Raw genomic sequence first — 26049 nt, 5'->3', positions numbered from 1 at the left:
ATGCTTTGCTTTCCTAAATGTGTACAGAAATCTAGCTTATTCCATAAAGGGAATATGGCAACACCTTTACTATGCAAAAACCTGTTTTATGAATTGCAGTAACATAGACCAACATTAGGGAGCCACTGTGGCTCAGTGGCTAAGACGCTGAGTTTGTCAATCAGAAGGGTCTGCAGTTTGGTGGTTTGAATCCCTAGCACCACATAACGGAGTGAGCTCCCTTTACTTGTCCCAGCTTCTGCCAACCTAGCAGTTCGAAAGCACATTAAAATGCAAGTAGAAAAATAGGGACCACCTTTGGTGGGAAGGTAATAACGTTCCATGTGCCTTTGGCATTTAGTCATACCGGCCACATGACCACTGAGACGTCTTCAGACAGCGCTGGCTCTTCGGCTTTGAAATGGAGATGAGCACCTCCCCCTAGAGTCAGGAACAACTAGCACATATGTGCGAGGGGAAAACCTTTACCTTAGACGAACATTGTAGTCCGAGATTCACTCTTGTTGCATGAATTATAATCCTCTCTTATTAAAAATTGTGAGATACTATGAACCAGTCTTTCCAGTAAGAAGCAAGTAAAAAATATGCTTTAAAAATGTGTTTTTCCCCCCTAGTGTCCAGAACAGGTGGTTGGGGGCATCTACGGTGTCCTGAACCGGAAACGTGGCCATGTTTTTGAGGAGTCTCAGGTAGCCGGGACCCCGATGTTTGTGGTCAAAGCGTATCTTCCGGTGAACGAGTCTTTTGGTAAGAGATCTTTCTTAATTAGCCAGTTTGCCTCTGTGAGTCCAGAATCTCCCTGAAATGAGTGCAGCCAATTCTTAAAGATAGTCCTTAGCTTATGATCATAAACCCCTCAAAGACTGCTATAAAGCACCGTGGAGAGAGATGGTTCCACCACAAATGCGCGAATGACAAAACCGCGCCTCACTAAACTGCGCCGACAAAACCGCGCCGATGAATGAGCACTGAAGCGCGCCGACAACAGCGCGCCGACAGAAGCGCGCTGTAACCTAACCGTAAAAATAATCCTAACCCTAAACCTTACCTTAACTTAAATCGTGCTTCTGTTGGCGCGCTTTTGACATTGTGGTTTTAGCGCCGCGCTTTTGACGTTCGCGCTTTTGTCGGGTCACGGAGAGAGATATAAGGCTAAGGGCTCTTGGTATAATGAATGCTTATGGAGATTTTCAGTCATCCAAGTAATGGTTGTCCCAAAGGTGCTTTTTCTGGAGGCAACTGGACTTTCTGGTTTTTTTCTTTGAAGATTTCTCTTCTCATCCTGCAGCCAAGACTATCTCATCCTGCATATCAGTTTGCACAGGGGTGACCCTGAGGACATGGATAAACTCCAGGTGGCCTCAACCACCCTCTTAAAAGAATGCAAACGACCAGCTGTCTGCAAGGAATATAAATCCTTCCATTCCCCACCATCCAGTCAGAGCTGAAGAAGCTTCTTGGAATGAGAAGGGAAACGTCTTCAAAGAAAAACCCGGAAAGTTCTTGAAAAAGCACCTTTGTGGCTATTGGTATAATTGAATCCAGAATTATGACAGCAAGTTGTGCCTGTTAAGCACCTGACCTTGACTGATTTTACCTTTTTCTTTTTGCAGTGGTCATTGAGTGAATTGCTGTGGCCATTAAGTGAGTCAGTTACCCACAATGGACATTTTGTCAGAAACTGGATGTAAATGCCAGTTTCTGGTGAAGCCCCACTCTCCGGTAAATTATGGTCACGGGACGACGAGATCCTGCAAATAGCCATAAAGGGAGGCTAATTGCCAAGCGCCCAAAATTGTGAACTGGGTGGTGGGGGTGGCCATCAAAACTTTGAATCTGAGTGGCAAGTAGCCCTGGAGAAAATCTGTTGTAACTCTGCACGGTTGCTAAGAGATCAGTTGTAAGTCGAGGACTACCTGTGCAGTAGCCTCGTGTGATCTGCTAATTATTACCTGTATCAGTATCTTATTTCCCAACAATCTAGTTGCTTGCTCTATATTACATACAGGTGGGCTCTGCATACAGCTTAATTGCATGTTCTTCCATCCCTCCAGTATCAAATAATAGAAATGTCCGACACTGGGCTGAAACCATCAATTGTCCAGATGTCAAGACAGGTTTATCTCAGGAAGAAGCAGAATAGGGATGGCTGAAGTTCTGCATTTTGTGGAAAGGAAAAACATAGTTAAATGACTTCCTTCTGCCCTGCACAAATATTAAAGTACAGGTAGTTCTCAACTTGCGGCCTTTCGTTTAGCGACCGTTATTTTCCCCCACTCCTATGATTATTGCAGCATCCTTGTGGTCATGTGATGGAAATTCAGGTAATTGGCATGGATTTCTAAGGGTGGAAGTGTCCCGGGGTCATGTGATCCTCTTTTGCGACCTTCTGACGAGCAAAAGTCAATAGGGAAACCCGATTCACTTAACAACCGGGTTACTAGCAGTAACCATTGCAGTGATTCTCTTGTGGCAAGAAAGGTGGTTAAAATGGGGCAAAACTCACCACTGTCTTGCTTAGAGACAAAATCTTTTGGGCTGAGTCATGGTCTAAAGTCAAGGATTACCTGTAAAACACCCCCCTAAGGCTTCCTGTGGTGTGAGACGGTGGTACAAAGTCGTCTACTCTCTCCTCCCCTGACAGGTTTCACAGCTGATCTGAGATCCAACACCGGTGGCCAGGCTTTCCCGCAGTGCGTCTTCGACCACTGGCAGATCTTACCCGGAGACCCTTACGATGCCAATTCACGCCCTTTCCAAGTGGTGGCCGAAACCCGTAAACGCAAAGGCTTGAAGGAAGGCATCCCACCCCTAGACAACTTCCTGGACAAATTGTAACGGCTTCCTCACTCAACGCGGGCGAGGAGCGTCTTACGACAACACCCAACAAACTCCACCGTGGAATCGGGATTGCTTCACCAAAATGCGAAAGGAAGAGACGAGAAAACCGGACAACCCGAAATGAAGAAAGACACAAAAAAAACCAGCCTCTAGCAATTATGTCATGCTCACATAATGAGAAATAAAAAGTGTGTTGTTGAATAGAACGATCGAGTCGGGTTTTTATTTTCCTCTGGAAACAAGACCGGTTCAGCTCGATGGGTTTCGGTTTTTTTTTTTTTACGGCAAGGATTTCTGAGACAGGTCAATTTACATATCAAGCTCAGTTTATGCAGATTCAGTGGCTTTTTAGGCCGACCCGGTATGTAGCGTCTCTTGCTTCACACACAAAATGCTGCTTCTAAAGGTTTGGAGAACAGTTTGCCGAAACAATCCAGCGTGGCATTTAAAAACAAAAAAAAGTTCCATGTGTTTAATTGCATCGCTTAATAAAAAGAGTATGGCTTAAAAACCTTTTTTTTTTTTTGACTGAGTCAGAATCCTGAAACTCAGCTCTGAACCAGAGGAAATTTTTCAAGAGACGCGCCCTGAGTTTTAGTGAATCTCTCCGGGATCTTTCGAATTTACAGCACAGCAAGAGGAAAACTACGACGGGGGTGGGTGGAGGGGGGGTGGGGAGTCCTTCCGAACAGCACTGAAAAGAAAATCTCAAAAGTAAAGGTATTATTTCCTTTAAACTTGAAAGATAGAAAGAATCGGATCGCTTTTAATCGATAACCAAAAAATCAGCAGATACGTGGAGATCAACGAAACGCAAGCGAAAAATTCTTTCGGGTGGCCGTAACGATACAAACCAAGTGTCGTTTGGGATAGGACAGCCAAAGGGAAAATCATTATCAGGTATGCCTGGCCCAGATAACTCTAAAAAATATTAAGACTTTGTTAAGGGGAGCAAAAGATGGACCCGGCAATGCAAGGTTAAGAACACTGTTAGATAATCGAGACAAAGGAACTTTTGCAAGGAAGTTAAGAGAGAGAGCAGGAAAGAGCCGCGCACGCATGATAATAGCGGAGTGGCTTTCATCATCACAACTTCCGAGACCCTTAAGCAAACAGTTGGGGGTAAAATAGAACACCCAGAGCTTTTCTAATCTCATCTACTCTGGCTAAAATGCTCTGTATTATAAAAATACGGGGCGTTTTATCAAAACGTTTGCAGGACCCTCCTAAGGCAGTGATGGTGAACCTTTTTCTTACGGCGTGCCAAAATTGCATGCGCTATCGTGCACGTGCCCACTCAATCTCACCGCTCACCTGCACATGTGCACATGACGCCCCTGTGCAGGCATGCACAACCTCTCCTCGGGCTACGGAGGCTTTCCTGAAGCCTGGGGAGGGCGAAAAATGGCTCCAAGGGCCCAACCGGAAGTTTGTTCCCGAACTTCCGGTTGGCCCATTGGGACCATTTTTCGCCCTCCCCAGCCTCTGGCAGTTTTCCTGAAGCCTAGGGAGGGCGAAAAATGGCCGCCTCTCGCCCTCCACAAGGGTGAAAAATCAGCTGGCCAGTGCGCGCATGCGTGCCGGACCGGATGGCTGGTGTGCCACCAAATATGGCTCCACGTGTCACCTGTGGCACACCATAGGTTCGCCATCACAGCCCTAAGTGAATGAATGGCCAAAGTGATTTCACTCCTTACCTGCCCAGGTGACTTCTAGAATATCAACTACAATTGCCATTTTCTTTCTCAAGGTTTTTCTTTATCTAGGACTGGGATGTCCCAACCTTGGCTGTTTTTAAAACCTGTGGACTTCCCGGTATGACAGATTCTGTACAATGGGTGTGTGTGATTAGAACAATGTTAGGGAAGTTGCTTACTTATGGAATACTTGGAAATTATCCCCCAAGGACCATACAGTTGAGCGTGGCTGATCCCAGGAAAGTTTCAGCAACTTTCTTTGGGTCAAAAAAAAAAAAATCAAAAGCACACCTACTCATGATGCTTAAAGCAAGAGTTCCCCAGCCTTGCTGAATTGGCGGTCCAGAGCGGGGGCGGTCATTTTGTGGGAAGGGCAAGCGCATGTGCGCCCGTGAAGCATGAGCACGATGATGAGCATCTGTGGTGAGTGGAGCTGTGCGCACGCAGAGATGGGCACCCATGCCAGCCACTCACATTTGACCCAAAGAAAGTTGCTGAAACTTTCTTGGGAACAGCCATGCTCAACTGTATGGTCCTTGGGGGATAATTTCCAAGTAAGCAACTTCCCTAACATTGTTCTGGATGCTTTAAGCCAGGGGTCCCCAACCAATGGGCAATCAGCCTGTGGCCCATTGGTTGGAGACCCCTGGCTTAAAGCATCCATTTATTTCTTTTGCTGAAGTTTCTCCCCCCCCCTTCACAAATTGATGGGAAGATTTTAGCGCGACGATCCTTTCTCGTTAATTTAGCTACACTCCTAAAACTATTCTTAAGACAACTGAGGGCCAATCTTCCTCGTGGCAATGACCGGAGTGAGATGAACTGTGAGCCCTTCAACTGCATGATCCTTATGCAGATAAAAAAGGCTATTTTGCAAGATCTGAAGCAGCTGTCTCTGCCTCCCCACTTTCCTTCCTCTCAGCGAGAACTGATGACCCATCCTAAAAATTAACTGCCCAACATCGTATTCGCATTTTTACAAACACAGATTAGATGCATGAAAGGGACTTTGCATAGCATTCTTTTCCCCCAGTTCTCATAGGTTTTTTTTTTTTTTTGTTTTTTTTTTGCACATGTAACAGAGCAGTTTCAGGAGAGCACAAACTCCTAAATAGAAACACCAATTCATCTTCACCAGAGGGTTTGTGATCTCACCCAAGAGGAAGGGAGGAGGCAAACAATTCATACAACCGTTGAGTTTGCAAAAGTTGCATCCTCTCTGTTAAGGATTTCTTTTCGGGTCCCAGCAAAAGGTCAAGAATGCCTCAAAATTTAAACTCCTTCCTCTTGTCCTTAAGATCCGGGATAAGGCAGGTTCTTATCACCCGAGTAATTAAATGCATTTCAAAACACTGCTTTTTTTTTTTTAAACATTATTGCTAGATCTAAGCCAAAGTTATAATTAGCACATGGGGATTCATCCTTCGAATCCACAGAGTAAAAACTTTTTGTCAGTTTCACCGTCATAAAGAAAGGCTGGCTTGTCGGAAAATAAGTCTCCTAAAAGGGGTGGGGGGAGAGGCGGAGGGAGAGAAACATTCAGGATTAAAATAAAATAAAAATTGTTCCAGTCAGTTTGCTTCCACCGTTAACCTGCACGTAAAGAGTTGTGGAATCCAAAGCTTTTTGTTTTGTCTTCTCCCAATAAATATTGTAAAATAAGTTTCCAAGCTGCCAAGAAAGCAGTCCAGCTTTTTTTTTTTTAGTCCAGGGAGATGATATCCGGAATGTTGCTCCCGGTGGTGCTGGTGAGCACGGCCGTCTCGTTCCGGCCCGAAGAGCTAACGCGAGTGCTGCTGTTGCTGCTGCTGCTGTCGAGGGGGCTGGCTGAGGTGAGGAGATTGCCAGAGGTGGTGTTTGCTGGCAAGGTCGAGGCGAGACTATCCAAAAACATAGGAGCACAGTACTGCTTGAAACAAACAATGATGGAGGGTAAGGAAGAGAGACTAGATGCAAGCGGGGAGAACAGCATGCACACCTGAGCCACAGGGGGCCAACTGCACCAAGCTTCTGCCAAGGGAGTGTTTCTCAACTACACCATGTGTGGACTTCCAACTCCCAGAATTCCTGGGAGTTTGGAAGTCCACACATCTTATAGTTGACAAAGGTAACAAACACTGCTCTGGACTGTTTATGTCAGAGGGGGTCAAAACCAGGGGTGGGTTTTAACCGGTTCACGGCGGTCCCCGCGAACCGGTTGGTCGGCGAACCCGGAAGTAAGTAACTTCCGGGAACGGCCCACCCGCCCGCCCTCCTTACCGGTCTTTGAAGGCTTCTGTGCTTCCACACAGGCGCATGGCACATACAGCGCCTGTGCAATTCTCTGCGAGCAGCTGGATGGCATACAGCGCCTGCGCGAGTCTCTGCGAGCAGCTGGAGCATCGCGCAGGCGCTAAGACGCGCGCGTGAACTGCGCGCGTGCACGAGGACGCCGCCGGCCCCGTTCCAACCGAACCGGTTGGAACGGGATTAGCAACCCACCCCTGGTCAAAATTTAAGGCTTGTGGGATGCTTAGATCTGGCCCATGGGGCCGCCCTGGAAACAGCAAAGGACTGGGCCCATAGTGCCGCGTACGGCTCTCCCGAGCTCCGTTTTCACTGGCAGGGGGTTGCAGGAAGCCATCGCAGCCGAAAACGGAGCTCAGGAGCCCGTTTTTGCGGGAAAAGGACTCAGCCACCACCAGCGCCCCTGAGGCGAGTGACGTTGAGCTGGCTACGTCCACTCTCACACACACTCACATGCCAGCCCACCCGCCTTCCGCCCCAAGATCAAATACGACCCTGATGCAGCCCTCGATGAAATCGAGTTTGACACCCCTCCTGGTCTACGGAGATTCTCAATCATCCAAGGGCACTTTTCCAAAAGTATTTCTTGGTTCTTTTCTTTCTTTGAAAACTTTTCACTTCTCAGCCAAGAACTGAAGAAGCGTCTCGGAGGAGAAGAGAAACATTTTGGGGGATGGGGGGATGACACCCCAAGAAACTCCAACTGCCTTCTGGAAAAGCAGCTATGGGACACTTTTGTCTGGATTGACAAAAGTCATCCGGATTGAGTCCAAGAGAAGCAAGTCCTAAAATTCCACATCTACATTGTTTTCCTGCTAACAGGCTCCTGCGCCTATAAACCTATAGACGCTCTCTCATTATGGAACCTTTCCCCCTAATTTAGACTTTACATAAACCATTCCTGATTCCAGGGAGGTTTGCAGAGTGCAAAAACTTTTTTTAAAAAAAATTTGCCTCTTCAAAACCTTGGTGCGTCTTATACTCCAAAAAATACAGTATGTCCGTGCCATTTTCATTTGCTTTCCTATTTACAAGATCATATATTAAAAAAAAAGTCTGCCATGGGATAAAGAACGGTGGATGCCATTCATTTCTGTCGGTTTTAATTTTGTTTACGACAAATTGGAATTCTTTGGGAGGGGGGAAACAATTAAGAGAGACCCAATGCTTTGGGTCACATCTATGTACACTGAGAGCTTATTAGCCAGAGACAAATTCCTTGTGTGTCTAATCACACTTGGCCAATAAAGAATTCTAATCTGTACTGCTGAGGATCATTGTTGTACTGATCCCTCACCCTGTGGCAATGGACGTCCCCTCTCAGTGGCTTTTTTTTGTACATTTTTGTCCAACTTTGGCCGCTTTAAGACCTGTGGACTTCAACTCCCAGAATTCCCCAGCCAGCTTGAAGTCCACAAGTCTTAAAGTGGCCAAGGTTAGACACCTCAGGTGTAGATATTAGAGGAGAGGAGAAAGACCATCAGGAAGGGCCACTGGCATCCTTAACACTTGATTTTTCCTCTTCTCCCCCAGTATTGGCTGGGACCGGTCATGGCAGAAGAACCATCACAGTACCTCCCACGCTCTTCCTAGGAGGATACCATGACTGATGCTATCAAAAGCTGATGAAAGCTCCAGAAAAAATGTGAATCTACACAATGGCCACATATATTTATTCTATTTTGTTTTAATTGTTTTTGTTCTTATGTTTTATGATGGGGATGCTGCCCAGGGATGCTTATGGAGATGGGCAGACAAAGAAAAAAAGCAAAATTAAAACAGCTGCCCCAACCTCTATTCCCATCTCCTTGATGGGAGATATTCTATGTTTAAATTAACACGTCTGGATTAGAGTGAAATTGCAGGAGCCGTGAAGTTTAATTGCACTACAACAGTTGTTCTGAACTCTTTTCAGAGGCCTTCCATTTTTCATTTTCAAAATTATTCCGGCTTAATTCAGGTTTCTATGAATGTTAAGAAGCTGATCAGAAGCAGTTAAGAGCCTTACCTGTGGATCGACTGGGATTAAAGAGAGAAAATCCAAGCCTGGGGAGAGAAAGATGTTGCCTTCAGTAAATACAACATTGTATGAAAGGATACATTAGATGGGGCATTGGTCTTGCCTGACATGCTCCTTCTTTGGTGTGCTGAGAGAATCCAAGGAATGGGTTAACTCTGCCTTTCTGCTCATTAGACTGAGTCAATGAATCTTTGGTAGCCATGGCTACCCATATGCGTCCCATTTTCGAGGAGGGTGTAATGATTGACTTGACCACGTCTGGACTCTGGGCCAGATGGCCGCCAGGGTGGGGTTGGATTCTCTCTTAGCACACCGAGAAGGAGCGTGTCAGGCAAGACCAACACCCCTTCTCCAAGTGTGCAGAGGAGAATCCAAGGAATGGAGCATACCAAAGCTGGCATGTCCTAAGGGTGGGCAGCAGCCTGGTTCAGAGTCTCGGAGTCTGCGTATACTTTTTGGAGAACTCATCTGCCGAAGGCCGCTTCAGTGGAAGCAAAGGCATCCAGCTTATAATGCTGTGTAAACAGGGATAGAGAGGACCACATCGCTGCTCTACATATCTCCTCAATGGAGGCCTGTGCGGCCCATGCAGCTGTAGTGGCCGTGCTTCTAGTGGAGTGGCCTGTCACTTGCCGAGGCAACGGAAGAGCCTGAAGTTCATACGATTTGGTGATGCATGCCCATATCCATCAGCCTATTGTTGATGCTGTGACTTTATTTACCCAATGTGGAGGATTGAAATGATACGAACAGGCACTCCGATCTCCGAAAGGAAGCTCTCCTCTTGATATAGATGCGGAGAGCCCTCCTGGCATCCAAGGTGTGCAACTTCCTCTCTAGGTCATGGCTCCGACTAGGGCAGAAGTCTGGTAAAATCAGTTCTTGTGCTCTGTGAAATAAAGAATTGACCCTGGGAGGGAATGAAGGATCCAGTCGCAGAATAACTGTTGGAATGGAAAACACATAGATCCTTTCTTATTGAGAAGGCTGCTAGCTCAGAGATGCATCTCGCCGAGGTGATAGCCACGAGAAAGGAGACCTTGCAAGTGAGGAAGCAAAGGCTGGGGGAGTGGAAAGTTTCAAAGGGTGTAGAACATAGAGACTAGAGGACCATAGGAAGTTCCCAGGTGGGATATTGCTGTACCATAAGAGGCTCTAAGTTAATCACACCTCTGATAAAGCTGCCCACAATAGGGTGCGGTTCTGACCCCCACCTTGTCCGTTCAGAAACGAAAGCCAAACAGAACGTTCAAAGGAATGTTTTTTATCAGCCCCGGCTCATGTTGGCTGCGAGCCCAAAATAAACACAGATAATTAGCTCTGGCAAAAAGTCCTAATAGCTCTGGCAGAAAGTCACACCAAAATGCAAACCCGGCTTCTCTTATCTCAAAACCACTTATCCAAGTTGGCTTCTCTTAGTTAGTAAACGCGAACAAGAACCATCACTAGAACAGGAACAGGAACGGAACGTTGACTTCTGCAACCAGGGCGTGGCACCAGCAGTCTCTTTATACACAGGCGAGGATCCCAATGAGCAACAGCTGCTCGTAATCACCTCCTTTGTCCTTTACGCTGAGTAGATCTAAGCCTGCTTGCCTCCTGATACAACTCCCAAATGCTTTCAGGAACATTCCCTTTGATCCAATGCTCTGCCGCCACCTGGTAGCCAACCAGTCTCTCCTCGCCCTGCTCGGAGTCGACACCCTGTCCAGGGTCCTCCACTTCCTCCAAGATCAACTCATAAGACCGCTCGCTGTTGAAGTCTGGCGGCAGCTCTAACGGCTCCTGCTGGGCCACAACAGGGTGTCATGCGAGGGATTCCAGTTCCACACAAGATAACACAGATGACAAGGTGGCCCCTTAACACCCAGTTGAGAACACAGCTAAGTGTTTTGTCCATGATGGTTTCAGCTGCAACCTCCCTGCATGTAGGGGTGTTTCAGACAGCTCCTGGATCGCGAGAATATGACAAGCTGGGGCTGGATCCGGCTCAGTCTGTGGTAGAGGCAATCGGCTAAGAGCGTCGGCATGATCCATTTCCTTGCCCGGATGTACTATCTGGTACAAGTATGCAGCCACAAAAATGGACCATCATAGCATTTATGGTGACAGGACCTGCAGTGTCTGTCAGCTGTGAACAAACCAAGCAGAGGTTTGTGGTCCATAAAGATGGTGAAGATTTGTCCATATAAGAAATCGTGGAACTTCTTAATGCCAGCCACTACGGCAAGGGCTTCCTTGTCTATTTAGGAATAGTTCCTTTCAGCCATTGATAACGTTTGAGAATAGTATGCAATGGGGGCCTCGCTACCATTTGGCATCCTGTGGCTTAGTACTGCCCCAATGTCATATGGTGAAGCGTCACAGGCTAGTGTTACTGGTAGGGCTTCATTGAAATGAACTAGTACGGAGTCTGAAGATAGCAATAATTTTATTGCCTTGCATGCTTTGTCTTGAGTGCTCAACCAGACCCAGAGTGCTTTTTTGTCCAGTAGGTGGTGTAGCGGTTCTGCCAGGGCAGCCTTATGCAGTAAGGAGGAGTGGTAAAAATTGAGCAAGCCCAGGAATGCTTGAAGCTCCCACCTGGATTTTGGTGTGGGGGCTTGCTGAATTGCCTTTAGCTTTGCTTCAGATGGGTTGATTCCAGCAGTGTTGATGAAGTACTTTTCCTTTTCGAGTTTTAGGCCTATCTCGTGGAAATGTTGGAGTACTACGCGGAGACGTTCCGCCAGGACTGCCGCTGATTCCCCCACAATCAGGACATCATCACAGTATGGGTAGACACCAGGAATATTCTTCAGTGTTCGTTCCATAATACTTTGGAACAACCCTGGTGCTACGCTTACCCCAAACTGCAAGCGGTGCATTCAGAATGCACCTCTGTGTGTGACTATTGTCGGTGCCTCTGTGGTAGCACTGTCTGCCGGCAGCTACTGGTAAGCCTGAGCGAGGTCTAGCTTAGTGAAAATTCTGCCTTTCTGGAGCAAGGCTTATCACTGATACAGGGTAAGCATGCTGTAGTGCCTTGTTTATGGTGCACTTGTAGTCTGTGCAGATGCGAACATTCCCGTTAGGCTTAACTGGGGTGACTATGGGAGCCTCAAATGGCTACAGTCCACAGGTTGGAGCACTCCCCGCTGTACCAGCTTCTCTAGTTCCGCATCAATTTTAGGTTTCAATGCAAAAGGAACCCTGCACTGTTTTAATCAGATTGGAGTTACTGCTGGATCAAGGTTAAGTGAAATGGGTGGCCCTTTGTATTGTCCCAGCTCAGCACTGAATACGTCAGCGTATTGGTGGCATACCACTTTTAGATCACCTATTTGGGTTCAATGAATGCCCGTTACTCTGATGCCCAGGGCCTTAAACCACTCCAGTCCTATGCGGCTGGTGCACAGCCCCTCTACAACCACTATGCGGTTGATGCGCAGCCTTCTACGACCACTATGCTGAGAGGACCCTCAAGGTCTCTAAATTGTACCCTAATGATAACTTTGCCCCTTACAGGAACATGGTGGCTCTGAAAGTTCATTAGCACTAAACTCGATGGTTTGAGCAGAGCTCGACATCAGCCATGTTTGCAAATGTGGTCGAAAGTCAGAGACCATATAATGGATGGGGTGTTGGTTCACGTAGCAGATCCGTAGGAATCTTTGGTGAGCCGGCAATATAGGAATGTGTAGGTATGTTTCCTATTGTGTAGTGGACTTCAGTAGGCAAGAACCAGACCAGCATAGCTGCAACATCATTTATTGACTCAAAAATGGAACTGAGGAACTGCAGGCAAATGCCTGTGATTTATACTCTAGGCCCTGTGCGCCCTTAACCAATCATAGAACTAGAAAAAGCCCGCCCAAATATAAATGTTTTAAATTTCCCTCTAAAACACCTGGGGTCATCTAAATGTTAGCTTCGCTTTAGCGGTTAATACAACTATATACATTCAATACATAACACTTCCGTTAAGTCTACTGATGTCAGCAAGTCGCCCTGTATACCAGATGCCTGTTGAATCTTTTTAGCTCAAGAATCATTCCCCCCGCCCCCTGGAAGCCTTTGGGACTACAAACAGGATGGAGTAGAACCCCAGTCGCTGCTGGTCCTCTAGAACTGACTGGATGGCTTTAATGTCTAACAGGTGTTGAATTGCAACTTCCATGGGGGAATCTTCTTATTCCATTTCTTGGGACTGGACAACGGATAAAGGCTCTCAGGGGTGTAGAGAGAAAGTCGAGAGTGAGGCCTTGTCAGACAGTGTTTAAGACCCAAGCATCTGTGGTTGTTTCCTCCAATTGAGCCACAAAGAGATCTAGATGGCCACCAATGGGAGGATTGTATCTGCAGTTATCTGGACGAGCGATGGAAGGGACGACTTCCTTTGTCTCGAAATGGTCGTTTGGACTGGAACTGCTGTCTATGCTTGCCTCTATAGCCTACTCTATAAGATTGGTGATCATGTCGCTGGAAGACTGCCCTCTGCGGATGTGAGAAGTCATTTGCAGTGTCCACTGCTCTGAAGGAAGGCTTCTGAAAGCAATGCGAGGATCTACGGTCAGCATGTCTGGACATAGAGGGTAGAATTTTCTTTTTGTCTTTGGTCTTTAAGGCATCTCCAAGTAGTTTGTCACCTTTGAAGGGAGCAGAAGCCAACTTATACTTGTACTTCATGTCTGTCTGGCAGTGACGGAGACCCCAGCGTAAGGTGGCTGCCTGTCGCTTTTGCTGAAGGCCTGCGGCAATGCCCTGAGCGATAGACTCTGAAATTATTTGACTCAGTAGTTGGGGGGAAATGCCTGGTTTCTGTGTCCCCCTTGGGCGGAGTCCTGCTGCTGTAGGAGTGAAGGTAGCCTCTGGGCTAGGCTTTGCCCTCTTAGGAACCAGCTTCCAAGGTCTTTCCGATGGGAGTAGATCTGAAACTGAAGGAAGGAACAGCTCATTGTGTTCTAACATTGGAAGCTGTGACTGAGAAAGTTGTTCTCGGGCACCCTCTGGTGACCCAGATTGGGTAGTCGGGCTAATCATCTGCCTGACCTCAGTTAGAGGTTGCAACAACGTTCCAACATTTTTGGATTGGGCCCCTCTGAAAGGCAGATAGGTTTCGTTTGGAAACATGGCTGCCACGGCTGATTGATCACCACAAAGCAAGTATGCTCCAAAACCCGGCCTCAAGTCCCCTCTGCAGATTGCAGGATGTTGCAAAGGGACCTCGACTTTACAAGAATGAACTGGATAATGGTGCCCTTGCCGGTTAGACAGGGGAGCCTGCCTGTTTCGTTCTCCTGTACTTTACTTCTTCTGTATAAAAGTGTAGTAGTTCTTGAATTTTAGTTCTGAGGTTTGAATAATTGGAGGTAAGTAGAAAAACATCTGTTGAGCTGAAGACTGAGTCAAAAACTGGGGATGTAGACACAAGAGGCATGGCTACAAAAGATTGATTGACTCAATCTAATGAACAGGAAGGCAGAGTTAACCCATTCCTTGGATTCTCCTCAGCACACTCGGAGAACAGGGGTCTCCAACCTTGGCAACTTTAAGCCTGGAGGACGTCAACTAGAAATCCAATAAATCAAATCAATCAACTCCCATTGGGAATTGAAATCCTCTAGGCTTAAAGTTGCCACGGTTGGAGACCACTGCATTAGATTACATGCTGTGATCATAGATCCAGTAGATGAAATACAGGTTGTCCACTATTTACAACAGTTCATTTAGTGACGTTCAAAGTTACAACAGCACTGAAGACTCTGACTTCTGGCTGTTTTTCACTTACGATATTTGCAGCATCCCCAGGGCCACAAGATCAAAATTCAGACACTTGAAATCTGATTAATATTTCTGAAAAAGTCAATGGGAAGCCAGATTCACTTAACTAACTTATTACTAACTTATCAACTGTGGTGATTCACTTAACAACTATGGCAAGAAAAGTCATAAAGTGGGGCAAAACTCACTTAACAAATATCTCACTTAACCACAAAAATTGTGGGCTCAATTGTGGTCATAAGTCGAGGACTACCTGTACTGGGCGAGAAGAAGAGTAAATTCAAAACCACATTGAATCATGACACCCATTGAGAGACCTGGGACCGGCTAAACTACAGGTAGTCCTCAATTTCCATCGCTAAGCAAGACAGTTGTTAACCGAGCTTTGCCCCATTTTGTGACCTTTCTTGCCACAGTTGTTAAGTGAATCACTGCAATTATTGTTAGTCACGCAGTTGTTAAGTGAATCTGGTTTCCCCACTGACATTGTCAGAAGGTCGCAAAAGGGGATCATGTGACTCTGGGACTCTGAAAAGGTCATAAATATGAACCAGTTGCCAAGCATTGGAATTTTGATCACGTGACCATGGGGATGCTGCAATGGTCACAAGTGTGAAAAATGGTCTTTTCAGTGCCATTTTAACTTCGAACTGTCACTAAACAAACGGTTATACGTCAAGGACTCACTGTAGGTTTAATTAATAAACAGCCAATACATTTCAGCAAAGAGCTTGGGAATTGAAGAAGTCTCTTATTTAGCATGAAAAGGGAGTGAAAGAAGGCTAAGGGAAAATTCTCTATTAGACTCAAATACCAACTCCAAAAATTTTATTTTAAATTTATTTTTATTTTATTTTGGTAATCAGCAAGGAAATGAATTGGACAGATTCTGACCAAAATCTCTGCTTGATATACATTCAACAAAGGGTGAGAAGAAAGACGTTTTGGTCGACATCTTACTTTTATAGCGAGAACAATTAATCAGAGGAACAACTTGCCTCCAGACATGGTGCGCACCCCAACACTGGAAGTTTTAAACAAGAAATTGGACAAACATTTGTCTGAGATGGTATCGAGTTTCCTACTTGAGCAGGGGGGTTGGACTAGAAGACCTCCAAGGTCCCTTCCAACTGTTAAGTCATTCCAGCCACAGTCCCAATCAGTTTAAAAAAAAAAACCACATAAAAAACTTACCAGGCAAGTCAGACGAAATGCTTGATATTGGTGGATGGTGGAAGGGCACAGAGTAGTCTGTTAATGATGGGGCGATGGCTGTAGAATCCACCGTGCTGACTCCTGGCACTCGTACGGCTGCTGGCTGATACACAAGGACACTGGTTGGGGACAAAAAGCAGGCAAAACATTAAAATAAAGCAGAAGTTACCAGAAACAGATGTAATGCACCATGCAGCACTGACCTGTTGTCTGTAAACTCACTACAATACAGGGACTCCTTGATTTACAAGAGTTTATTTAGGGACCGTCCAAAGACACAACGGCACTGATAAAAATGACTTATGACCATTTTTTCACACTAAAAAACCTTTGCAGCATCCCCAGGATCATGGGACCCCCTTTGCCAACCTTCTGACAAGCAAAGTCATTTGGGAAGTCAGATTGATTTAATAATCATGTAACTAACTTAACGGCAGTGATTTACTTAACTGGGGCAAGAAAGGTCATGAAATGAGGCAACACACTGAACAAATGTCTTGCTTAGCAACAGAAATGTTGGGCTCAATTGTGGTTGTAAGTGGAGGACTACCTGTACAATATCACACCAAAGCACTTGTGTAGGTCACTGGAGGAAGTATAAATTTGTCATGTTTGAATTTATATCTGTTAAACAGGAGAGTCCCCAGTAATGATTTTATTAATCACTATTATATACTGCAATATTAAAATAATTAATAAGTATGTATTAATACCATAATTAACTCTCAATTTATGTATTAATGCTATAATTAACTCTCAATTTATTTTAAAAATGCAAAACAATAATTAAAAAAGATGTCTTTGATTTAGGTAAAGGTTCCCCTCGCACATATGTGCCAGGTGTTCCCGAATCTAAGGGGCGGTGCTCATCTCCGTTTCAAAGCCAAAGAGCCAGCGACGTCCGAAGACGTCTCCGTGGCTTAACATGGTCATGTGTCTCAATGCCAAAGGCGCATGGAACGCTGTTAGCTTCCCACCAAAGGTGGTTCCTATTTTTCTACTTGCATTTTTATGTGCTTCCGAACTGCTAGGTCGGCAGAAGCTGGGGCAAGTAACGGGAGCTCACTCCATTACACGGCACTAGGGATTCAAACCAACTGCCGACCTCTCTGATCGACAAGCTCAGCATCTTAGCCACCGCATCCCTACTAAATGTCTTTACTAAATGACTAATAAATAATGACTAGCACTGATGATGTTACCTAGTTTGCGTAATGAAACATCTGCAAGGAAACAAGCAAACTCGAGAGCACCAAGGACTTCTCACTTCAATCCTGAGCTACCAATATTCTCCTTTATGAGTAATAAAAACCATGAAACCAAGCCTGTTTCCTGGAAAACCAAGGCCACAGGACCTTCTAACATCTCACAGCCATGAAGATTTCTTAAGAGTGGCTAATTTTAGAGTAAAACCACTGCAGAGGTATGGAAAGAAATGCAGCTGTGGGGTAAAGCAGAGCACAAGGGCATCCTTGTGAAAGGCAGAAGGGCTCGCAAAAAGGGAGGCAACTGCCAATGTAAGAAGAGCTCTGAGGATGAAAAGCTAACAGCATCCTATTTGTACAGGTTCAGCTAGGTCCCCCTTTCGAACAACCAGGCTCAGAAAGCACCAAGGAGCTCACAGTTCAACCCCGAGCTACAAACACAGGTAGTCCTCGATTTACAAAAGTTCCTTTAGTGACTGTCTGGTTACAGCACTGAAAAGAGTGACTTATGACTGTTTTTCCTACGACTGTGGCAGCATCCCCATGGTCACATGATTTACATTCGGATGATTGACAACTGGCTGATATTTATGACTGTTGCAGTGTCCTGGGGACACATAATCCCCTTTTGCGATCTTCTGACAAAGTCCATGGGGAAGCCAAGGTCACTTAACAACAGGGTGGCTAACTTAACCACTGCACTGATTCACTTAACAGCAGTGGCAAGAAAAATTGTAAAATGGGGCAACTCACTTGAGAAATTGTCTCACTTAGCAACAGAAATTTTGTGCCCAATTGTGGTCATAAGTCAGGGACATACTGTAAGTCAGGGACTACAAGCATTCTCTTCTATTGTTAAATTAGAAAGCTTGACCTAAACTTATTTTTTTTCATGAAAAACTTTGGTTCAAAAGGCAGGGAGCCTTCCTGACCTCTATGAGCCAACCCAAAACATCCAACCCAATGTCGAGGGCGGCCCTACAAGGAGGAAAATGAACCAACCCCTTTGTGGGACTTGCTTGGGTGTCCGACATGTATATGCATTTCCGTTTGGGCGGGGCATCCTCCTCTTCATCCGACGAACTTTCGACAGTGAGATCAATGACGTCCACCTTTTTCTTGCTGACTTCGCCAGCAGGGGTCGAGCCCTGCTTACCGACCATGGCAGATCCTGGAGAGTGCAGGACTATGGGGGGAAGAGACAGAAGTTGTAATTCAACTGGGTTGACTCAGCTTCCTGTCCTTCTGAGGTCGGTCAAATGAGGACCCACCAGAATTAAGAGAACAAGCCAGTGACTAGTATATAATTGGAGAGCAAACCCAATTCCTTTCTAGTACTGATAATGTTACCTAGTTGGGTAATGAAATGTCTGCAAGAAGAAAACCAAGCTCGGAGAGCATCAAGGGCCCCACAGTACTGGCAAAAGTTTCTTCTTAAGGTGCAAAAATTGTTATTGTTTTTACTTGGTCAAACTTTTGCTCACCAAAATTAATCACACCCAGTTCCATCATGGGACACCATTTATATTAAAGCCTAACAATTTTGTAGACATCCAGAAAATAAGTTTTCATCATCATAGTGTTATTTCAATCTTTGCTGAAGTACAAATTTTATTTTATTTGTACAGATGTACCGTATTTTTTGGAGTATAAGATGCATGTTTTTCCCTCAAAAAAGAGGGTGAAAATCTGGGTGCGTCTTATACACTGAATACAGCATCTTTGGCCTCCCAAAACCCCACCCCCTTTGCAAAAATGGCTGTGCATGGGAGGGCAAAAATGAGCGAAAAAGGGATTTTTGCTCATTTTTGTCCTCCCCAGCCCCCAGGTGCACTTTATAAGCCTCCTAAAGGCTAGGTATGCCCCTTTTTTTTGGCCAAAAAACGGGCCATTTTGGGGGGGATCTGCAGCATGCCAATTTTTTTTCATTTGCCTCTTCAAAATCTTGGTGCATCTTATACTCTGAAAAATATGGTACTTTCCCAGATTTGAGAGTATCCAGCCTGAAGATGGTGAGTGGGACCTTGTCGAAACGTCAAGATACTCTCAATCTTACACGGGAAAAGACCCGAATATGCCAAGACCTGTACATCTATATATATCTATATCTGTAAGTGTGTGTGTGTTCCAGCATAACTCTGGAACGCCTCAAACAATTTCAATCAAACTTGGTACACAGATGACTTACTCTCTGGAAACAAATACTGTGGGGGTAAGACACTCCTCAGTGAGTGTGTCCGTGTGTGTGTGTGTGTGTGTGTGTGTGTGTGTGTCCATGTGTGCATGTGTTCCAGCATAACTCCAGAACGCCTGAGCTGTTGAGATGAAAGGACTGAATTATATCTATAGTGTCAAGTCACAGTACTTTTGACAGTGATAGTGTGCATGTTTTGTTAAGATACAGTCTGCTGTGCCTTAAAATGGCTTCTACTGTAAAATAGTGGGGTTGCCATGGTAACGGCTTCGCAGCACTCCACAAGGGGCTCCCTTTAATACAGGATTGGGATAAATATGTATCCGGGCAATGCCGGGTTATCAACTAGTATATTATATTATAATGTTCAGGGCTGCAGCCACTCGCCTCAGCCAGCAGCCCATTTCAAACCTAGAGGCCCAATTGGGGGATTCCCTTCCACATCTGTTAACCTTGTTGTGCTCCAGGAAGTGTGTGTTAAGGTCTCTGTCCTTCAGACAAGCTGGAGGAGTACCAAGTTCAACCCAGATCAGCAGGGATAACTTCCCAGCCCAACAGAAAAAACAAATCCCTACAAGTTACTTACTTTCTATTTTGGGGCACTGTGTGCTAACGACTTTCAAAGGCTCCTTCTTGGGCCTCATAGGACACCAGGAACCGTCTTCCTGGAACTTGATCTCATCAACATCTGAACATTCATTCAAAATTTCCATAAAGAGCCTGGAAAAAAAACACATTAAACATTAAGTACCGTGTTTCCCTGAAAATACGACCTGTCGTGAAACTAACACTGTGCCATATTTTTCACGTGGGCAAAAATATAAGCCTGCCCCTGAAAATAAACTCCCTGGACACCCCCCAGGTCAGGCAGAGCACCGCTCACCGACCTAGTGGTATCCTGAAGGTGCCAAGCCGCAGGAGCTGGGGGGGAGGGGGTTGTTTGGTGCCTTCGGAATACCGCTAGGTTGGGGAGTGGTGTCCTGCCTGGCCGGAGGGGGGAGTGGCCAGGCGGCTGCTCCCTTGCGAGTGGGCTCCCAAAGGGCTCTCAGGGGTGAAGCATCCATGAGGTGACCATGCTCACGAGCAACTGCCCGGCAAATCCCTTCTCCAGCCGGGCAGAGCGCCATGCACTGACCTAGAGGGTATCCCTAAGGGGCCAAGTCACATGGCACTCTATCTGCTCCCCAGCTGCCGCGCCTTGGCACATTAGGGATACCTCCTAGGTCAGTGCATGGAGCTCTGCCCGGCTGGAGAGGGGTGTTGTGCGAGCGCCTGTTCCGCCCCCAGCAAGCATTGGACACCCCTGACCTAAATCTTCCAAAGAAAACAGCAAAAAGGAAGATTTTAAGAGGAAATTACCAGTAACCAGTAGCTTATTCCATCTCTAGCTCTTCTTAAGAAAGGAGAATGTTTATACTTCTCTGTTTCTGTGTGTGGGTGGCTCACCAGTGTATAAGCGGGAGTATTTTATTTTATGGTAATTATTTTAATTAGCTGTTATTTTTCAATTATTAGCTGTTATTTTTCAATTATTTTTCTTTCTTTTACTCTTTTTTGACGTGTCGTTTCTGCGCATAAACTCAGATACATATATGAGCATGCATGTAAGTCCGTTGCACCTACAAAGTTATCATTAAAGGGAATCAGGAAGAGATAGGGTAACTAGGATTATTATTTGTGTGGATTTTTTCCCAGTCTACTCTTTCCTTTAAAAAAAAAAATTTACAACCTACCTTGTATCTTAAACTGTCTTTTATTTAAGCATACGGGGGAAATTTTAGTACAGTGGTTCAACTGCCTTTTGTAATCTGAAGAAGAGAATTATTTTTATAAAATTTCAGGCTTGGAAGACAGGCCTTATCTGGGTTCTTACCCATCCAGGATGAGATTTTCATATGTCGCTTTCTTGTCGCACACAGGACAGATCCAGGTCGGCTTCTTCTCATTCATTTGAAGATAGAGAGCGGCGTCAAAGCACTGCAGGTGAGTACATGTGCCGGCACGGCAGGGGATTGTCAGTCTCATTTTCCCCAGCTGGTGACCCAATAGGGTAGAAAGAGAACAGGGACGAAGAAGAAATTCAACTCTCAGGAAATGAAACGGAAGGCCCTCGTTTAGGACGAATGGTCAAATCCCTCCCAAATATAAGGATCGCATCTCCCACAGACCAGGGTCCTGCCGCTGCATGAATGCATCTAATAACTGGAGAAATATTTTTTTCCATCTTGGCAATTTTAAGATGGGTGGACTTCTACTTTCAGAATTCCACACCCGGTTCATATTTATTTGTAGTAATAATTAAGATTAAATGGGAAGAGTGCAGAGACAAGTGACAAAGATTAGGGGATTGGAGGCTAAAAAATACAATGGACATTTGCAGGAATTGGGCACATCTAGTTTAATGAAAAGAAGGATAAGGGATGGCATGATAGTAGCCTTGCAGTATTTGAGGAGCTGCCACAAAGAAGAAGGGGTCAACCTATTTATTTCTTACTATTACTGGAAGCTTTGAATCCCAAGCAGAAAGTATATATTTCATATAATGTTCCCCATAAAACTGGAACCACAGCAATCCGTGCACATTATTGTGTTTCCCCCCCCCCATAGAAGCTTAATCCCCGCCCCCCAAAAAGTCAAGTACTTTCTTCTAGTTTTACTTACAGGACACATCAGCGATACCCGGAGGCTGGTTGTAGCAATTTCACTATCTGGGTCAGCAGTGAGTTTTTCTTTAACTGAGAGGAAAAAAAGAGAGAGAAGTAATTAAAAATGCAGAATGACTGTAATATTAAATACAATGGCTAATAAAAGTTCTGCTTTACGTGCTTATCATTTGAAAATCCAACATAATATTAATTATAATTATTTATTCCTTTATTTGTCACTGCATAACCTATGTAAAAAAAAACAGCGAAGCTCCGTGGCATAACTTTTGAAAAACCTCACCATCCAAATGCTTGCCTCCCAGTGTACAATTACAGGTAGTCCTTTACAACAGTTCACTGAATGACCATTCAAAGTTACAATGGCACTGAAAAATGTGACTTATGACCATTTTTCACAGTTACGACCTTTGCAGCATCCTCATGGCCATATGATCAAAACTCAGATGCTTGGCAAGTGGTTCATAGTTATGACCATGGCTGTGTCCCAAGGGCATGTGATAACCTTTTGCGACCTTCTGAAAGTCAATGGGGAAGCCAGATTCCAGGTTATGGAGTTATCAGCTGCAGGGATTCACTTAACAACTTTGGCAAGAAAGGCCGTCAAATCGGGCAAAACTCACTGAAAAATGTCTCCGCGACAGAAACTTTGGCCTCGATTGTGGTCGTAAGTTAAGGACTACCTGTAACGTGCTGTCTCTATCTGAAGGAGAAATAGGTTAGCAATGGGAATTTTGGATTCAACTGTGATCGTCAGCTGAAAATTATCTGTATAAACTTAATCTCTTTGCATTTTAAAGGTTGCCTGGAAACTTTTTAGTCTGTTTTATGTTTCATCTCTTTTCAAGCTTTCTCTAAAAAAAAAAAAGTCATTTTATTCCGGCTTCAATCTTGTTAAGAGAATAATAGATTCATATTTATGTGGCATTCCCAAGTATACTACCCAATCGTTTTCATCTGAGTACATTCGCTGGAGAAAACTGGAGCCCAATAGCAGATTCCTCAAATCAGAAAAAAATATATACACAAGCATGGCTTTACTCACTTAGTGCCCGAGAATGATCAGGATTCCTAATACCCTTCAATTTTAGTCTCTGTAGCAACATTGCTGAAGTCAGCTGGCGCACGAGATACACAGACATTGAATAATTCTACAGGGAGGAAATCATAAAAGAATGAGTGAGTTCTAGAATGTACTGAAGGATTAACACATTGAACTTTAATCCACAGCGGTGTTTCTCAACCTTGGCAACTTTAAGATAGGTAGACTTCAATTCCCAGAATTCCCCAGCAAAGCTTTCTGGGAATTGAAGTCCACCCCTCTTAAAGTTGCCAAGGTTGAGAAACACTGATCTATAGCAGATACAGTACGGACCATAGTAACTTAAAGGAAAAAAAAAACATCTTGTTGCTTACAGCTTGCTTACCTTTCCAATTTCCGATGTCCACGATATAGAAATCTGGTTTGGCACAGCAGAGGAAAGTCTAACTAATGATGTAATATTCAAGGGACGTCCAGGCCTCTTTTGTTCAATTCCATTTTTAGGTGGAGGTGCGTATCCCTGAAAAACACAGCATTTACTCAATCATATATTTTCCTTGAGGGATTTATTTTTACCCCCACCTTTATCTATTTATATAAAAATGGCTCTGTGTGTGTGTGTGTGTTCCAGCATAACTCTGGAATGCCTCGAGCAATTTTAACCAAATTTGGTACACAGATGGCTTACTCCCTGGAAAAAAATACTGTGGGGTAAGACACCCCTAAAACCCCTAGGGGGGTGTTTTCTGTTACAATACAGCCTGTTGTGCCTTTAAATGGCTTCTACTAGACTGCTGTAAAATGGCTTCTACTGTACAGCATAGTGGAATTGCCATGGTAATGGCTTCACAGCACTCCACAAGGGGGCTCCCTCTGGTAAGGGGGAAAATCCAACATTAGAAATTACGTTTGGTCTGGACATTTCCCCCCTATAAATAAATACCCAGATGCCCGGTTATCAGCTAGTTATTTTTAGAAATAACTCAAGGCAGCAAATATTATCTAACGCTGTTTCATCCTTCTATTTTCCCCCACAACATATAGGGGTCGTAGTACATTCATCTAAAATTATGAAGATGTTCAACTGATGGCCACAGAAACATTAAGTGTGCATTTAGTTCTTTCGAGGTATTTGCTACAAAGCTGAGTGAATCTTTTTGAAAAGTTTATTTGAAAAGTTTATTCATAGGCCGCCCTGGAGCTCATTCTCACATAAGTAAGGGCTGAGGTTCATATGACTTAATGTCATATTCAGGGACAGTAAAAAGGCCCGAATGCCTTAAGCATCTGGAGTCACAAGGGTCTTTCAAACATTATTATCACACATTATAGGCAGTCCTGGAAATACCTCTTTCTAGCCCTTCTCTTCTTGTGTAGAAAAGGAAAAGTAGAAAAAGAAATGCAAATATAATCAGAGAAAAGATGTTCACTTTTTTTTTTTTGCAAATACAGGTAATCCTCGATTTATGACCATAATTTCTTCTGCTAAGTGAGACAGATGTTAAGTGAATTGATGCTGCAATGGTTGCAAGTGTGAAAAATGGTCAACAGTCACTTTTTTCAGTGCCACTGGGACATCGAACAGTCACTAAACGATAGTTGTAAATCAAGGACTATCTGTAATCGCAGGATTATTTTTTTCCCAGTTCCCAGAACTTTTGTTATATTAACTGTTCTCAGAACAGACCAAAATATATTTCAGCGGACAATCTACATCAGGGTGTCCAACCTTGGCAACTTTAAGACCTGTGGTACTTCAACTCCCAGAATTCCCCAGCCAGTTGACATCCATAAGTGTTAAAGATGCCAGTGTTGGACACCTCTGATCTATGTGACATTAAATCCAGGAGATTTAAGTTCAAAAACAGAACAAAGTGCAGTTTCAGACAGAAGAACTGCAAACACTTGGTTGTTGTTTTTTTAAAGAGAAACTTTTATATTTTCTTTTTAGCATGGTGAGTCACCCAGCATCATGAATTTGAGATAGGCATCCATATACATAAAAATAATAAATTACTTCAATATAATTCAGTCACCATACCGGCAATGGAAAGAGCTTCCCGTTCACTTTTATGCATAAACTATTGGGGTAGTTATCCTCTTGAGAGCAGCTTGTTTCTGCTAGGCATAGTCTATTTGCAAAAGAAAAATTTGTTCAGTCAATGAATTTAAGTTACCATTCATTCCAGTTAAAAGAAGGCATTATGAATACGTTATCGTAAGAAGATGGAAGTCACCTCAATTGAACCTGCACCGTGTAGTCTCTTCTGCCTCCAGGCAAAAAGTCCCTGTAGCAACGGAAACAGAAATGGTTTAGACAGAACAGATTTTTCTGACCTTCATCTTTCAACATGGACTTGCTTTGGCCAGTGCTATGATCCATCGCTTCAATAAAGATCAGAGGGGCAGACGCGCTTGATAAAGACAGTTTCACTCCCCACATTACGAGCTGTTTTCAGACAACATGCAACCATCTTTCCCAGTGGCAGAAATGAACGTTGAAAAAAGGTGAGAGATTTGTTCAGAGGTCTGATGTCTTGGCGGATGAATGACCACATTTGTTAACGTTAGTCTGTCATATTTGAAGCCATGGGCAACTGCAACCTAAGGACTCCATGACTAACTGTGATAGACTGCTACTCATCGTGGCCTTATCAGTTGCATACGGAACTGAAGATGCAAGCTAAGTGCTATTGTCCAGACCTGTGTAGGATTCACTTTCAGGGGTCCTTGGTGCTCTCTGAGCTTGCTGGTTTTCTTGCAGACATTTTATTAACCTAACTAGGTAACATAATCAGTGCTAGTGCTAGCACTGATTATGTTATTTAGTTAGGGTAATGAAACGCCTGCAAGAAAACAAGCAAGCTCAGAGAACACCAAGGACGCCCTCATGTCAGCCCCGAGCTACACATCCTCTCCTTTATTAGGATTCACTTTTTTATAAAACCTGCTTTCTGACGTTGCCGAGTAAAACATTCAGGAACCAAAATATCTGATCGTCAGGATTAAAGTTTGGTAATGAAACGTCTGCAAGAAAACCATGAAGCTCATAGCGCCAAGGATCCCACAGTTCAATCCTGAGTTACAGATATTCTCTTCTATCGGTTCCATTTCAGCAATGGC

At 44.5% G+C, this 26049-nt stretch overlaps 2 protein-coding genes across 10 annotated transcripts in view; one reads left to right on the top strand and one right to left on the bottom strand.

Moving 5' to 3' along the window:
* LOC116505756 (elongation factor 2-like) overlaps positions 1-3840 on the top strand; it is a 42441-nt gene extending 38601 nt beyond the window's left edge. For 3 of the 4 annotated variants that reach the window (XM_032213129.1, XM_032213130.1, XM_032213131.1), the window contains 2 exons: positions 615-747; positions 2645-3840. In XM_032213129.1, coding sequence (XP_032069020.1) covers positions 615-747; positions 2645-2838 — 327 coding nt within the window. In that variant the 3' untranslated portion in view covers positions 2839-3840. Of the gene's footprint in view, positions 1-614; positions 748-1613; positions 1723-2644 lie in introns of all 4 variants that reach the window. The other variant, XR_004254965.1, reaches the window with a different exon arrangement.
* Positions 3841-4428: 588 nt separating this feature from the next.
* The window catches only part of PIAS2 (protein inhibitor of activated STAT 2), a 41309-nt gene continuing 19688 nt past the window's right edge, over positions 4429-26049 (bottom strand). For 3 of the 6 annotated variants that reach the window (XM_032213132.1, XM_032213137.1, XM_032213134.1), the window contains exons 4-13: positions 25164-25214; positions 24968-25058; positions 23312-23446; positions 22930-23035; positions 21883-21956; positions 21095-21255; positions 19808-19941; positions 18030-18213; positions 15802-15941; positions 13022-13760 (exon numbers count right to left, since the gene is read on the bottom strand). In XM_032213132.1, the coding sequence (XP_032069023.1) occupies positions 13189-13760; positions 15802-15941; positions 18030-18213; positions 19808-19941; positions 21095-21255; positions 21883-21956; positions 22930-23035; positions 23312-23446; positions 24968-25058; positions 25164-25214 (1648 nt within the window). In that variant the 3' untranslated portion in view covers positions 13022-13188. Of the gene's footprint in view, positions 6448-8832; positions 8871-13021; positions 13761-15801; positions 15942-18029; positions 18214-19807; positions 19942-21094; positions 21256-21882; positions 21957-22929; positions 23036-23311; positions 23447-24967; positions 25059-25163; positions 25215-26049 lie in introns of those variants that run through there. The other 3 variants (XM_032213135.1, XM_032213136.1, XM_032213138.1) reach the window with 3 other exon arrangements.

Source organism: Thamnophis elegans, chromosome 3 (assembly GCF_009769535.1).
Source record: "Thamnophis elegans isolate rThaEle1 chromosome 3, rThaEle1.pri, whole genome shotgun sequence".
Lineage (NCBI taxonomy): Eukaryota > Metazoa > Chordata > Lepidosauria > Squamata > Colubridae > Thamnophis > Thamnophis elegans.
Note: the sequence above shows the minus strand (reverse complement) of the source record. Positions and strands in the feature narration are given on the sequence as shown.